This window comes from Rhincodon typus, chromosome 11, assembly GCF_021869965.1.
Source record: "Rhincodon typus isolate 14 chromosome 11, sRhiTyp1.1, whole genome shotgun sequence".
In the NCBI taxonomy this organism is placed as follows: Eukaryota; Metazoa; Chordata; class Chondrichthyes; order Orectolobiformes; family Rhincodontidae; genus Rhincodon; species Rhincodon typus.
The window spans coordinates 32,073,120-32,089,295 of NC_063342.1; the positions used below are offsets into that span (position 1 = coordinate 32,073,120).

Sequence of the window (16,176 nt, forward strand, 5' to 3'; positions counted from 1 at the left end):
TCCACACTGTAGGGATTCTATGATTAACCAAATGGAAAAGTGAAACTTATGATCTATCAAGTCAGGTTTAGTTCTGGGATCTGAATTCTCCAGTATTAGTATCAGCTGGGATCTTCCCATTGGGCCAAAACCCTGGAACTCCCTTCCAGATAGCACTGTGAGTGTTAGTGTACGCTTGGGACTGCTAGGCTCAAAAAGGCAGCTCCCACCATCTCTCTAGGGCAATTAGGGATGGGCAGCAAATGCTGGCCTAACCAGAAATGCTCACATCCAAGAATTCATACTGACACACTCAACATTATTATGATCCTCACTTCCTCAAACTTCACTTCTTATGCAATTAATATTAACTATTCTATCAAATCTGCCTACTAAACACCTCCTCTATATAAAAATAAACATGCTTCCCATCACAGGCAGACAGAGATGAAGTCATACAGGGTTTCTGCAGATCCCTGATCTTCCATTCCCCTAAACACTGTGTAGCAAACTGCTTTCACCAACCACTTCTTGCCCAGCTCTGCAATCACACTCAAAACAAACTTCTGCCTCAATCGACTACAAAGGTGCCAATTCAGGAAGATGAAACCATCCTTCATAAAGACGGCCCCAGCATGCACCAGCTCAGACAGTGTACTTTAGAGGATAGACCATAGGAGGGTCTTCACATTTTGAGTTACTCGTCACCGGTGTAAAGCAGGCTAGCAGAGGGGGAAGGATGCTGAAGGGTGAAATCACATATTGGCTATTTTGAAGAGCACAAGTGCTGTGTTTGATTTCCCAGATTGCCAACAAAGATTGATGGGCTGCATTCAGTGGCTCAGAGCGTTCATTAATTCAAATTCAATTTCTGTCAAGTTCTTTTTTAAATTATATGAGGCATTTAAGGTTTTTGCAAAGATTTGTAGCTCGAGTTGTGGGTGAAGTTGTTGACTTGCTCACTGAGCCGGCTGGTTTTCATTCAGACGTTTTGTCACCATGCTAGTAACATCAGCAGTGTTGCTTCTGATGAAGCGATGTTGTTACGTTTGTTGATTGCATTATGGGTTGAGAACCATGTCTTTAAGAATTCCCATGTGTGTCTATGTTTGACTTGGGCTACTATGGTTACGTTGTCAAGTTAACCTGATGGCCATCATTGTCCAAGTGTACTGATATTAGGGCAAGTTATATGAGGCATATTTGTCTAACACGGACCAAGCAGCTAGCTTCATGAACATGATTGTTATGGTTCTCTACAATGGAACTTTGACTGAAAACTCAGAAAACTTTCAAGGCAGCTCACAATTTTTGCCGTGAAAATGCAGATGGCTGCCATCTTAGCTCGGAGGGGTGGGTGGGAGGTGGTGCTAACTGAGGTTTTCAGGATGTCACATCACTGTACTCTCATGGAGAAACATAGGAGTTCTGAGATACCGTGGATGAGGTATCTGATGTAACTGCAGTATAAAAGCAGTACGAAAATTATTAATGCTCAATTTCATTAATTCAGCCATTCATTCAGATTCTTAAAGTGATTGGGCTGCAGCCAGAGAAACCTTGGCAGCCAACTGGAGATACAGAGATAGCCAGAATTTCAAAAGAAATATCAAATTAATGTCAATATATGGAAGGAAACAATTGAAGATGGCAATCTATGTTGATGTGTGTGCATGCAGGGACTTAATGAGTTTGAACAAGATCAAATTGTAAAAGGGTAACATAAACAGAGGAAAGAGCATCAGTCCGCTGCGATCACACTTTTCAACTGGATTAGCTTTCATATGTCCATTTGTGCTAAAATATGTTTCCTTTGAATTGATTAACAAAAAAAAAAAACCAAGTACCAAAACCAAAAACCGAAAGTGATCCCGGACCCGAAACGTTAACTTTGTTTTTTCCTTCACAGATGCTGCCAGACCTGCTGAGCTTTTCCAGCAACTTCTGTTTTTGAAAACCAAGTACATGTTTGAGAAGTAGCCAAATGTTGCTCCATTGATCATTGGCCTGTCAATAAATAACTGAATTAATAAAGTAACACATAAATTGGCAATATAGTAAATGATAATGAATATACATACTTTCAAAGTGGACATAATTAATACAATTTAGTACGAAAAAGAATGGTTTATTGTAACGTTCCACGTATATACTTACACTAGAGAATCTACCAACATACACTTGAAAAATTAACTCTTTTTGTAAACCATTTTATTTTGATTTTCACATGGGTAGGTGTATTTTTGATTGTTTCATCCTATAAAGTCATTACTGTAGGTGTTAATGTATTGTGAAATCCTACTCATTGGAACAACTTAGAGAACACTTAAAATCATCTTCATTAGCACACTTTCACATTGCAGGACTTTTGATACCAACATTGATCAGAATAATCCTCTAAATACAGTTCTGACAGATGGTCTCACATACTAGGAGTCCATTTCACAGATTACACACTCAGGAACAAGGTAACATATGCTGCTGTAAGACTCCTTGCAGATGCTACAAATGGACAAATGTTCCTCTTAGCTTGAGACAACATGTTAAGTTAGCTGTTAAATCATAGAATCCCTACAGCATGGAAGCAGGCCATTCAACCCATTGAGTCCAAACCGACTCTCAAAAGAGCATCCCACCCAGACCCATCATATCCCTATATCCCTGTATTTTCCATGGTTAATTCACCTAGCCTGAACATCTGTGGACGCTATGGGCAATTTAGCATGACCAATCCACCTAGCCTGCACATCTTTGGACTGTAGGAGGAAACTGGAGCACCTGGAGGAAACCCACGCAGACACTGGGAGCATATGCAAACTCCACACAGACAGTCGCCCGAGGGTGGAACTGAACCCAGGTTCGTGGTGCTGTGAGGCAGCCATGCTAACCACTGAGCCACTGCTATCTATTAAATCATTGACAACAATGTTTTTAGGATGTTGGAAAGGTAAGATCCAATAGGTGAGAGCTATAAAATAAACCGAATGTTGCAAATATATAAAAGGTAGTGAGAACTCATTCTTTCTGTGTTTCTTGCATTTTCTAAATCATGGATAAGTTGTATATTTCTTTAAAAGTTTAATGTAAAAAAAATGTAACCACTTTTCTAGTTTCTGTATTCTTGTTTAAAATCCTCAGTAAAGAAATCACCTGATGCTGCCTTGTAAGACAACCTAATTTATTTTTCGAATATACGTGTTGCTAAGAGTTTGGAATACAAAGTGCAATTTCAGAATGATCAAAAGATGTCTGCATTCACCAGACATTGCATCACTGAACTCCTCTGACTCCTTTTCTGGTTCTATTTGTATTGTATCAGTGTTTCATTCATTCATGTGATATGGATGTGGCTGGTTCGGCAAACATTTACCATCCCTAATTGCGGCATAAACTGAGTGGCTTGCTCAACCATTTCTGAGGGCAATTACAAACTAACCACATTGCTGTGTGTCTGGAATCATGTGTAGGGCAGACCAGATAAGGATGACAGATTAAAGCAAAATACTGTGAATACTGGAAATTTGAAACCAGCACTGAAATTACTGAAGAAACTCAGCAGGTCAGGCCACATCTGTGGAGAGAGAAACAGAATTAATGTTTCAAGTCCGATATGACTCTTCTTCTCAATATGACTCTTCTTCAGAACTCTGGAGAACAGTCATATCAGACTTTAACTCTCCACAGATGCACCCAGGCCTGCTGAGTTTCTCCAGCATTTACTCTGTTTAAGGACATTAATAAACCAGGTGAGTTTTTAAAATAATCAACAGTTGTTGCCATTAAGTTAGCTTTTAAGTCCAGATATTTTCATCAAATTCAAATTTCACTATCTGCTGCAGTTGGGTTCAAATCCAGAGCATCAAGTTGGCCCCCTGGTCATCTAATCCAGTGACATTACCACCACAATGTCAACACAAGTACATTGCTCAAATCTGTAAAGGCAGGATGTTAAGTGGATAGAACTGAAAATAAAATGTTTTATTGGCAGAGAGAAAAAAAGGACTGGATTTTTCACTGTAACTTTAGAAGAAAGGCAATGGAAACACTGGAAAAACAAATGTAACCAGTTGTTATTCCAACAAGTGGAAAAATTGTGCAACATTCACACCATGAGAGATAATGTTTAATCATTATAAATCATTGCTTCTGCAATGGCTAAAATAATGTGTCCTTGCCTTTGGAGAGATGAGAAAGTCACGGACAGAAGACACTCGTTGAGATACAAATGATTCTTATGACATGGAAAGTCCTATCAAAAACAAATATAACTGATTCCATACTGTCGTTAAAATGGAAAGGAGATAAACATGTGGAAATTTTTTTTTAAATTAGGATTTGACGGAGGAATGAGAATAAATAGTTATCCCTATCAGAGATGGGAATAAGTGGATACTTCTTTCAGAAAGCCAGATCAGATACAATGGGCCTTTTGATTTCCTTCTGTAATATACAACTACAGGGAAGCAAAGTTCTTGGGTGGGAGGACGATTTTCCACTGGGCCTTAGGAACAAATAGTCCTTTAGTGCCTCAACTGCCATGGGTCATCCAACCAATTAAGAAGAATCCATCACTAATTATGAAGCACTTTATTTAAAAAGGTGGCACTATTGTATTTCCAGAGGGAAAGCAAGTATCAGCCTGTCTGAAACTGACGCGCCACACTGCGTATTGAACCAGTGTGAACTTAAGTTATAAGTTGCTGCCTAATTTTATTATCACAGCAAAAACATACATTGGCTATAAAAAGTTTGGGCTTGTACAGAAGCATTTCCATTTTGAAGGATAAGATAACATGCTCCTAATTCAAAACCAAGGCATCATTGTTATGGTGCTAAAGAATAGGCGGAAGTTGTGACCTTTAGGAACAAGGCCATGAACATAATTAAAGTCTACTAAACATAGTGAGCTCACTAAATCATAGAATGGAAACATGGAATATAGTGTAGAGAAAGTCCATTTGGCCCATCAAGTCTGCACCAACCCACCAAAGAACATCCCACCTAGACCCACTTCCGTCCCTCCTCTGTAACCCTGCATGGAGTTTTTACCATGGCTAACCCACCTAACCTGCATATACCAGGATAACACAGGAAACTTTTGGCATGACCAATTCACCTAACCAGCACATCTTTAGACCGTAGGAGGAAACTAGAACATCCGACGGAAACCAATTCAGACATGGGGAGAACATGCAAACTCCACAGAGACAATCGCCCAAGGTTGGAATCGAACCCGAGTCCCTGGTGCTTCAAGGCGGCAGTGCTAACTAAAAGAGAACAAAAATTAACCCACTTCATTCAGTAGCTAAATCTGAACTATCCGGTCTATTTCTCTCCTCTAAGCTGAAGCTCAAGTGCCTGGTTGTGACAATCTCAAGCACATTCCTCTTCAGTTCTCTACCTGAAGGCAGATCCTTAGTGATTATTTGCTGAACTACAGCTAAGTAGTGCAAAATAATAGGACTTAACTATACTACAAGTAGGGCGAGGTGACAGATCTCAAGCCTATCGCAAATGGAATGAGGATCAAGCCTCAAGCTATTGGTGTTAATCCGATCTATATGCTGGCTGTCTAACCAATTGAGCTAACTTGACCCCTGCAGATACTTTATACATATTCAAATTATCTGTTCTCTCAAAAATATTGAATTCTTGAATCATCTCTTCTCTCAGGTTTATTTCTCCTAAGTAAACAATTAAAGGCTGCTCAAACCATCTTCATAACTCAAATTAAGTGCCTTAAATTAAGTACTAGTTTTCTTTTCCTGCACTGCCTTCAATGTCTTCATATATCTTGTGATGACCCAATACTATATATGCACCAATATATTTTGTATTGGCTTACAGCTTACGATAATAAAAAAAGTTTCTGTAGATTTCTTATGAGCATGAATTAGTCCTCTCCCCAGTTTAAAGTGTTGGATATCTGTTATACAATACTAAGTATCCAAGGGAGTTTTTATTTAATTAATATATGTATGAAACATAAAAGTGAGATGCTTCTGCACCAAAACTATTTGTCGTAGAGAAATATTTCTCTTTAACCAGTGATTAAAAGTCCATCACAAGTTTGAAAATTAGACATAAGTTCCAGTCATTTCTACCCTCACCAGCACCAAATATAATTGCACAATAAATTCACATATATTGTCTCAAGAACCCTTCAAAATTAACAATTTAGCAACAGCAGCGATTTTTTTGCAGTGACAGCTATTGACATTACATTTCTCATTCAGTAAAGCCGTAAAAACTGGTATTTGACGGACATGTGCAGCCTATAATAAAGGTACATGCAGAAAATATCAATCCTTAAAAACTAACAATATTTAGTGATATGATCTGATCACATGGTGACTGTGGATTTATTGAATGCAAATTAGGTTTAGAAAACTGGGACTGGAAGGACAATGATCTAAGCCTCATACTGTGCTGTTTATTCCAAACTTCTTCAGTAGGAGTGAAAAATGTGTTTTACATCTGACCCAAGTGACAAGACTGACAGACTCTTCTTACCAAATGGTAAACAGATCAGATTTTATATTTCTAATAGAACTATATGTTAATTACACAATAGTTGTGTCATTTTTATTTAAGCATTCTAGCTTTGAAGTTGACACACTTAAGCAGATTCTCCCATCACGGAAATTATTGCATTATTATTTTAATACATGTCAGTTCAATTCCTCAGGAGTCAGCAACAATAGAGTATACTCAGTCTAAATGTTATTCTTCACATTTCTGTATTGTGCTCCTTTTCCATCTTGATATTGTACACAAAGCTCCCATTTTTCAAAGGAAAGGATACAAGACAATCTCAGCAAGAGTGAAATTTTAGAAATGACTTTTCCTAAATCTAGACATTATAAATTACTATTTGTGCGACCTCTATGTGTTCATTGCTTTCAATGCCTGGATACCATGCTATAAACACAGACCCTGAAAGTACCAAAATGCCAAACCACACCAGAATGGTTTTCTATCTGCTGAAGCCGTGTTCCTACATTATAACAATAACCACATTTCAAAAATTACTGTAAAGCACTTTGGGATAGCTTGCAGTCTTGTATGAATGTAAGTCATCATCATGTTCATGAGTCTCAAAACCAAACAACTGAGAAATTACTCAATAAAGTTCAAGTATGTGTGATGCAGAAGACACAGTTTCATTATAAACAACTTTACCTAAAGTTAAGGAACATGGATTCAGATTGGCAGAGTAAGATTTTGGTGTTGCATGGATACTGCTGGAGTTTAGCCGAGTCAAACTGAAATATCTACTGGGACCGAGCACTCAGAGGCTTCCTATTGTTTATCCAAACAAGACCACAATACATTTGCAGCTAAGGCTTTCTGGATTATCTGAAGTTGCTCCAAGAGACAAGTCTCCTCATCAAGGTTTCAGAGGAGAAGCAGGCTGTCTGAGAATGATCTGGACATCCAGAGCTCCTGTTTCAGGAACTATATTTCAGAGATTGCCCCTGAGGGTGACTTATTTCTGATATTTCTATATTGGAAACAGAGTGGCCAATTATTTCTGTGTTCAGTTCTTAAAACTTACGTAATTGCTTGGGAAAAAGAAATCTAAATATGCCTAACTTTGTCAAAATAGCCTAGTGTATTCTAATTTGAATTTAATTTCATTGATGGACATGGTATTTGAAAAGGAAAATTTTACTGAATTCTCAATAACAATTCAGTAGCTTCGAAGGTTGAGGTGCTTCTCTCAATTAAGCTCACAATGAACAAATAAAATATGGAATCTGTAATACTTGCTACACACAGCTAATAGAATGGCTATTTGATGTCCTTACAATTTCTGATTCAATTATTTAAATTCATAAAAATAATATTTCACAATAATTACAAAACATACAAGTAAACTATAATCTTTGTTGATTAAATTGATTTCAGACATCATGAATGTCAATAGGTTAAGTGAGACATGCTTTCTTTAGAGTGAGTAAACTGTGATTCATTCATTGTAAAAATCTTAGGGTGTGCATAAGTAACATCATCATTTCAAACTTACAGCATTTATATGACACCTATACAGCATGTACCTCAAAAATCTTTAGAAGTTAACTCATAATGAATAGCTTCTCATGTGGAAGCATTAAACTGACAGCTAGAATGTTTGTAGAGGAGTTGCCGCCATTTTGTGACACAGTCAGTTGATTCACTGTATAAACCAGTTATGACAATTTCATGATCAAAATTTACTATTAAGCACATGGTCATCCATATGCATTAAAAGAAAATCAAGTATAATAGACTTACTCTAAGAAATGTTTGAATATAACTATGCTTAAACTAATAACTAAGATGCTAAAGAAAGCATGGTGTCACATACAAGTCATTATAAGCACAAAATTGGCCTTTCTTCTAGCAACAGTTTTTAGTCTTTTTTTCTAAAATGTAAACTTATAATTTCCCCAGTGTACTGTGACTAAAATTTTATGAACCAATCACTGTTTTATGCTAGTTAAAGATGCCATATCTATGTTGGCCCTGTGGTTTCATGGAGAACTATGACTTGCCTGAAAACATCTTTGTATTTTTTCTTTATAGATGATATTTCTGAACTGGACACTCACAAATTTTGCAGAGGGATTGCTTCAGAATACTATTGTGTTGCACCAGAATGAAGACTGAATGTTGTAATGATTAAAAAACAAACATATTATTTCTTTCTATGTTACCATATATCTTATCCCATGTTTAAAGGGAAGCAATTGTTACAAAGTGGCTGTTTGGCAAATCAAAGCCATTAACATCATGCTAGTGCAGCGGAAATGACATTTTCTTAGTTCAAATGAGACTTGGATTTGTAAACTATTTTATGTTTAAACTTTAATTTTTTAAATAAATTCATAATAAAGGGTATATTAGATATATAACAAATTGCGATTGTATCTACTCTATTATTAATATGAAGCTTTAAAAAAAATACCATAAAACTAACTCGAGCACAATTTGACTAGTTTGGAAATGAGTAATTTTATTGATATTTTTGAAAGATGTACATACAATAACACTGAAAAAGAGTAATCATAAAAATGATGTTTTGATTCTGCTTTAATCAGTTATGCCTCTATTTCTTGAAGATAGAGGATTTAAGTAATAAATTAGAGTTTTCACAATCTTTTATTAAGTCAATAAGAACATTTCAGCATCCAGACATGATAAAATGAACCAGAAATTTGGCACAGTAAATTTCTTTCCTCCTTAAAACCTAATGGAAAAACCTTCATATTCATTTGGTTGATTAGTTGGTTGTCATTTTATGTTCATTTTTTAGACACTTCTGCAAACTTTCACCTTCTCACAATAATCATTCATTTCGCAGACCGCCTGCAAGCAAGTACTTCACTAGAATGATGTAATACCAGTTGGTCATTTATATAATGCCAAAAATGTCGAGGACAATTTCCTCAAATTTTTACCCAATGAGTGACATCTTACCTACATTTCAATGCTAGAATTTTTTTTTTTAATTTTTAAAAAAATACTAAGAGAATCTTACCAGATAATTGTAATTTGGTGACAAGGCACAATACGGCACAAATCCACTTCAATTTCATTATCTTTTGTGTTCTTCCCTTGCTTTTTTCCACTCAGGCCTTTTGTTACTGACAGTACACCGTGACTTGGTTTTTGCTGTGCGTTCAGGAAGTGGCTAGCAGTTGAGCTTGTGTACAGCCTACATGCTGTGAATGCTCAGATCTGTATGCTGATAGCAAATTTATGAATTTATTATATCTTATTTTATTCTAGTTGAATTTTATATACAGTCACAGAAACATTTCAACTAACGCTGCATTTCTTTTACTCTCACTTTCTCTGCAAGTCACTTCACCTAAAGTCCTGAGACAACACAGCGTAGAGCTGGATGAACACAGCAGGCCAAGCAGCATCATAGGAACAGGAAGGCTGACATTTTGGGCCTAGACCCTTCTTCAGAAAAATTTCTGCTTGGCCTGCTGTGTTCATCCAGCTCTACGCCTTGTTGTCTCAGATTCTCCAGCATCTGCAGTTCCTACTATCTCTCACCTAAAGTCCTCCTTGCTTTTGCTTAGCTTAATTCACTTCCAAACAGATTTATTTGCATTATTTATTGACCCCTTATCTCATTTGGTTATTCACACATATATTCTCATTTTCAGAGAAACTAAAATGTAAATTTAGTGAAAATACTTAAAAGTGAATAGTTGTCATGATTTTTAATTTTGGTGCTTAATGCTCTCATTGACTGACCTAAAAGTTAATTATACTCCATTGTATTAATATTCTATTATTTTACTGCATTGTATAACTTTGAGAAGTTTTCACTTTTTGATTTGTTTTAAGATGTGTAAAGGAGGGAGGATTTAAAAAGAAACAAATTATGTAACTAGAAAGTATTCCAGTCAGATTTAACGGACCATTGTGATACTGTTTCTTTACAATTCATACATAAGCTTATGATTTGTATCCTATTTAACTTATGGTATAAGCCACCAGGTTTACCTTAATAATAGTTTTATCTAAACAGAATGTGAAGTCAAACATTGTTTGGTTGACTTAAGCGTCTGGTGCATACAGCAGAGCCATAGAAACACCCTTAACCTTGAATTCTTCTTCACTTCTTCTCCTCCTCACACAGCAATCTGATCTGGACATACACGACCAGTTCTTCAAAATTGATGATTCAACATTCTGAAGTTCCGCATCCAAGATCATCACTGGAGTACCATTAGCACAAGAACTTCAAGGAGAAATTCCATCATGACATTTTCAGAGTTACCATATCAATTTTCACACTGCTTTCTTCATACTGGTTATTTACAGTAGAGTTAAAACTATTGTGACCTAAAGTAGTTCATTTTTAAAATACCTGTTTGAAAATAATAACCATTCTCAGTTAGTGAACTCTAGTATTATGCATTGCCAATAAAAGTTGTCACATCCTACGAATTAAGACAGAGTGCAACCCAGATTACTACTAGGTTTCACTGTTTCATGAAGCAGCAGTGAGGATGAAGTTTTCACTTAAATGGAGTTGGATTTTCATTGGTTGCTTCCACCTAGCAAGCACCAGCTGGAAGTGAACCATTTTTAAGGTTGGGCCTCATTTCCATGTGATCAGTGAGCTGCACCTACAGCTTCATCCAGGAGCTGGCGAAGACAGAATCAGAGCTGGCCTGGGTCTAGTCTCTAAAAGCAGAGGGAGTAGGCTGGACAGGTAGCCAGCGAGGTTCAGGTGTCAGGTGTACTCAGGTTGTGTGGGACTTGGACAAGTAGCAGAAATATCATTGAAAATCTTTGCCTTAAGCACAACTAGTTCAGCAGCTCAACCTCAACAGATGAATTTAACATGTTGACATTAAGAAGATGGAAATATTGTCACATTTTCAACTCCTTTAGTTTGCCATGATATTTGTCTTCAGCTTGTCTTGACTTAGCAGTTTCCTCATGCTGATAGTGTCAGTCTGTGTTTTGACCCTTGATTGGCCCTCTTATGGTTAGCATGATCCATAGATGGCATATATTTCACCATTGGCCTCTTGGTGCTATTTTCCGCACTTTTTACTGGAATTCAACACCGTCACAATGGGTCCTGAGTACATCATCAGTGCTGGGAATGTATCAGAGATTTTCAATTGAACTCTGTACAGCTTCTTTTTTAAGATGAAGAAACTGAATGAGTGCCAACAACGATGGTAGTACAGTTTCACCAAGCATTCCAAAGAAGTTTGCACCCTGTGATTTTGAACAGATTATATCAGGCAGAATTGAGAGACGGCAAGTGGATGTAATAGAAGATAAAGATCACTTCTGTAAGCTCCAATCAATTTAAAACAGCAACATCTCTTGCAATAATTTGTAGAATAAAGTACTTATATGTGCATGGAACTGTATTAGAGAGATTAGGATGAGTTTTCCTCCATTATCCTATCACAAATACTGCAGGATAATCTTCGAAAAAAAACCAGAAAATGAAGAACTATCTAACCTTAACCTGATTTCATCTTTTAATCAGTCAAGTCCTTCCCACTGGGCCTTTTCCTGTCACTTTGGGAAGGGGCAGAATTAATACATTTTACGACTTTCCCAACCCTTTTACTGTCAATTCCTAGGACCACCTGAGAGAAGGTGGTAGAAAGACAAGGGTAGCCCAAAAATCTCCTGACAGAGGCCTCTACTCCCTTCAAATAGGCATCAGCACTTAGATGATAATCTCAGTTGAAATGAGAGCATCAAAAGTCATACAGAATAAAAACAAAATAGTGGGAATATTTAGCAGTTCAGGCAGCATCTGTGGAGAGGGAAACAAAGGTAATGTTTCAAGTTATGGTCCTCTATTAAAATGAGATATTTTCTGTTTGCTAGCTCTGGGTGCTTCAGTTTGCTCAGCCCTCACAGGTCAACTACAGCTGGATCAATCTGATGGCTGTCATCATGCAGTCTTTCCCTATCTCAAAGACTCCTAATACCATTGTGTTTCAATCGTGTAACAATCTCACTGATCTATAAGCAATATAGTCTTGCACAACTGGAAATGTACCAAACAATCCGACTTAATTTTCAAGTTGCAAATCTCTACTGATATTTTAGTTATATAGCAATGTTTGATGTCCATTCCACTGTATAGTCCAATAAGGTAGTCCCTTACAAAACATACAAGGTAGATATAGAAGTGATGTAAATGGCAATAGCAGAATTGATCACTATCCACAAGATGTATTCGATGCTGGATCTGGAAGGCTGCAAAGTGCCTAACCGAAAGCTTCTATTCAGCTTCATTTTAACAGCATATTCAGGAGGCTGAGCACAAGAGGTCACAGTAGAAGTGAAATGACAAGTGACTCAGGATCACACTTGGGGTTTAAACAGGGATGTTCAACAAATTGATCATCTAGCTAGCATTTGGTGCTTCCAATGCAGAGAGAATCAATTCATGAACAGCACACATCAAATTGAAACAAGTGCCAGTGAATCACTAGTTCACCTGAAAGGATAGTTCAGGATAATTTGAAAATGGGGATGGGCAGGTTAATAGGCAAGTGTTGGATCTCCTGCACTTCAGTGGGAAGATGTAAGGGGAAGGCCCCTGAATGTATAGAATCTTTGTGACCTGTTTAGAAACCACCTGGATAGCTATGTGGTAGTGTTCTTTCCTGTTTTAATCTGCAGACTGAACTGGGTCTCTTTATAAAGCTTTGAACTACTGGAAACATGCAGACAATAAGAATTTGTAAGCAGAGGCTTCCCAGGCTCTGAGTGATTTGAGCTATTTGAAAAAAAAAAGAGATTCATATGACATCAATCAAGGCCTTTAAGACCATAGACAATAAGATACAAGAGCAAAATTAGGTCATTTGGCCCATCGAGATTGCTCTATCATTCGATCATGGCTGATATGTTTCTCACCCCCATTCTCCTGCCTTCTCCCCATAACCCTTGATCCCCTTACCAATCAAGAACCTATTTATCCCTGTCTTAAATGCACACGATGACTTGGCCTCCACAACCCTTTGTGGCAATGAGTTCCACAGATTCCCCACTCTCTGGCTGAAGAAATTCCTCCTCATCTCAGTTCTAAAGGGTAGTTCACTCTGAGCTTCACTCAGGTCCTACCGGTGGAAACATATTCTCCACATCCACTCTATCTAGACCTCTCAGTATTCTGCAATTTTCAGTCAGATCCCCCGATTCCTCTAAACTCTTTCAACCCAGAGTCCTCAACCACTCCTCAATTGACAGGCCCTTCACTCCCCGGGATCATTCTTGTAAATCTCCTCTGAACTCCCTCCAGCACCAGCACATCCTTCCTTAGATATGGGGCCAGAACTGCTCACAATATTCCAAATGCAGCCTGACCCGAGCCTTATACAGCCTCAGCAGTACATTTCAGTTCTTGTATTCCAGATCCCTTGAAGTGCGAACTTCGCATTTGCCTTCCTAACTGCCAATTGAATCTGCATGTTAACTTTAAGAAAATCCTGAACTAGGATTCCCAAGTCCCTTTGTGTTTCAAATTTCCGAAGCCTTTCCCCATTTAGAAAACAGTTTATGCCTCGGTCTTCCAAAATTGCATAACCTTACAATTTCTCACATTGTATTCCATCTGCCACTTCTTTGCCCACTCTTCTAGCCTCTCCAAATCCTTATGCAGCCTCCCCGCCTCCTCAACGCTATCTGCCCCTCCACCTATCTTTGTGTCATCGGCAAACTTAGCAACAATGCCCTAAGTTCCTTCCTCCAGGTCATTCATGTATAACATGAATAGTTTTGGCCTCAACGTGAACCCCTACTTATCTCTACTAGTCACCAGCTTTCATCCTGAAAAAAAACCCTTTAACCCCACTCTTAGCCTTTTACCGGTCAGCCAATCTTCTATCCATGCCAGTACTTTCTCCCTAACACCATGGGCTCTTATCGTATTTAGAACTCTCCTGTGCAGCTTCTTGTCAAAGGCCTTTCTTAATGCCAAGACCGACAAGTTCACTTTCCAAACAATTCCCAGACACTGAGACAAGATTCGTACTCGTGTGCACCAAAAGGCCTATTAACAGGGATCATTGATCATTATTAACCTCATTACATCCTAATCTCACATTATTAATATGCAGGCTCCCATTCTTCCACTGCCTGATAGCTAGAAACCAGATGGTGAGAATACCAGGCGTGAAAGCCTGAGTGGTGATTCAAGTTGTGTGTTTGCTCCTCCAGACCTGAGTTACGATCCACCACCATCTCAGAGCATACTCCATGGGCCTTGGCATCTGACACATAACCAGCTTTACTGCATCATCATGGCACCTTTCTGCTCTGCTCCTGCACTTTAATGACGCACTTTGGAGTAATTGGCACCTCTCATTGATGACCAAGTTTGGCTGCCCTGGGGGGCAATTGAAGCTGTTGTTATCAATCATTGACAGTTAATATGCCAAAAGGAAATGAGCTTTTGAGGCCAATATGCCTCAGTAGATTTGATAACTCTACTTACGCAGTTTTGCATAAAATTAGGATTTTCAGAACGGATGGTGAAAGAAATGACAGCAATTAATTGTACAAAACACTTCTTTTTGTTAAATAAAACATGCAGGATTTTCTGCTGGTGTGGCAGATGACTGGAAGAAATACACCCCAGGGCAATTTTTCTCAGCCAGATTCAGAATGTTCAACTGACATGATCCAACCAATTTCCCGTTGTGTGCTCTATCAACAGCAGTGCAAGGAATGTCTGTGCATTCTCCGTTTATAGAGGGCTTTCTATTTTAAAGGGGATGGAATTGATCGCAGCTCTCACAGTTCAATTCAAACAACAAAATAAAAATGGTTTTCTCAGGTGCCCTAAGGCAGCTGCCTTTGATATATTTCCCCTGTCACAAACATTTCCCATTCCCTTTCATGTGGACTCCATCACAGCAGAAAATCCCCACGAAGGATTTTTTTTCTGTTAGCTTGACATTAATGAGGCAGTGAGTAGGTCCTTCTGATGGCAGGCCCTGTCAATGATGATAACATAAAATCTTGTTTAGAATGTAATGGAGGCAAACAGATTAAAACGTTGAACCACATTTTCAATTCAGCAATTTTTTTTCAAGTTTTTGATTAGATGATTTCTAAAGGATTTTTTTTGGAAAATTTTCAGTTATTTGACATACAAGTGAAATCCAGAAGAATGAATAGTACTTGCAGAAAGTGAAGGAGCTTACAATCAGCATTAATAACCTTACGTGTTTATGGTTAAAATTAGCACGTCTCGTTGAGATGCTAATGATAACTTAGAGGATAGCCTGCTAACAACAGTATCATTATACCATAAACATATGTCCAATGGTTTTCTATGATGTGTGTACCTAAGTTTCCAACAGATGGAATTCCGCAAGGACTTGTAAAATCTGCCACAAACTCATCTTGCAGTGAATCTCTAAACCCAGATGGGTCTTAGGGTTCAAATTAACTTTTCAATATTTTCAATCCTCTTCCCTCAAATGTAAGCAGCTTCTATACAATATGCTCATATTCAGAATGTATGTTGATGTCTCCTGGCCAATCCAGACCCTCCCAAACCCCCACATACTACTATCCCAGCTATAGGCTCCCTACCTAAAACTGAGCTACAGCCTTCTCCAGATATGGACTGTGGAGTGAAATTAGGGCAGCACAGTGGCTCAGTGCTTAGCACTGCTGCCTCACAGCACCAGGGAC

The 16,176-nt window shown here is 38.0% G+C and overlaps 1 protein-coding gene across 2 annotated transcripts in view; it reads right to left on the reverse strand.

Annotated features, from left to right (window-relative positions):
- Positions 1–16,176, reverse strand: part of cd247 (CD247 molecule) — a 147,279-nt gene that overhangs the window by 109,444 nt on the left and 21,659 nt on the right. The window contains exon 1 of one of the 2 annotated variants that reach the window (XM_020518655.2): positions 9,503–9,612. The exons of the other annotated variant lie outside the window; for it this stretch is intronic. Within the exon in view, the coding sequence (XP_020374244.1) occupies positions 9,503–9,560 (58 nt within the window). The 5' untranslated portion in view covers positions 9,561–9,612. Of the gene's footprint in view, positions 1–9,502; positions 9,613–16,176 lie in introns of those variants that run through there. 2 annotated transcript variants of the gene reach the window in all.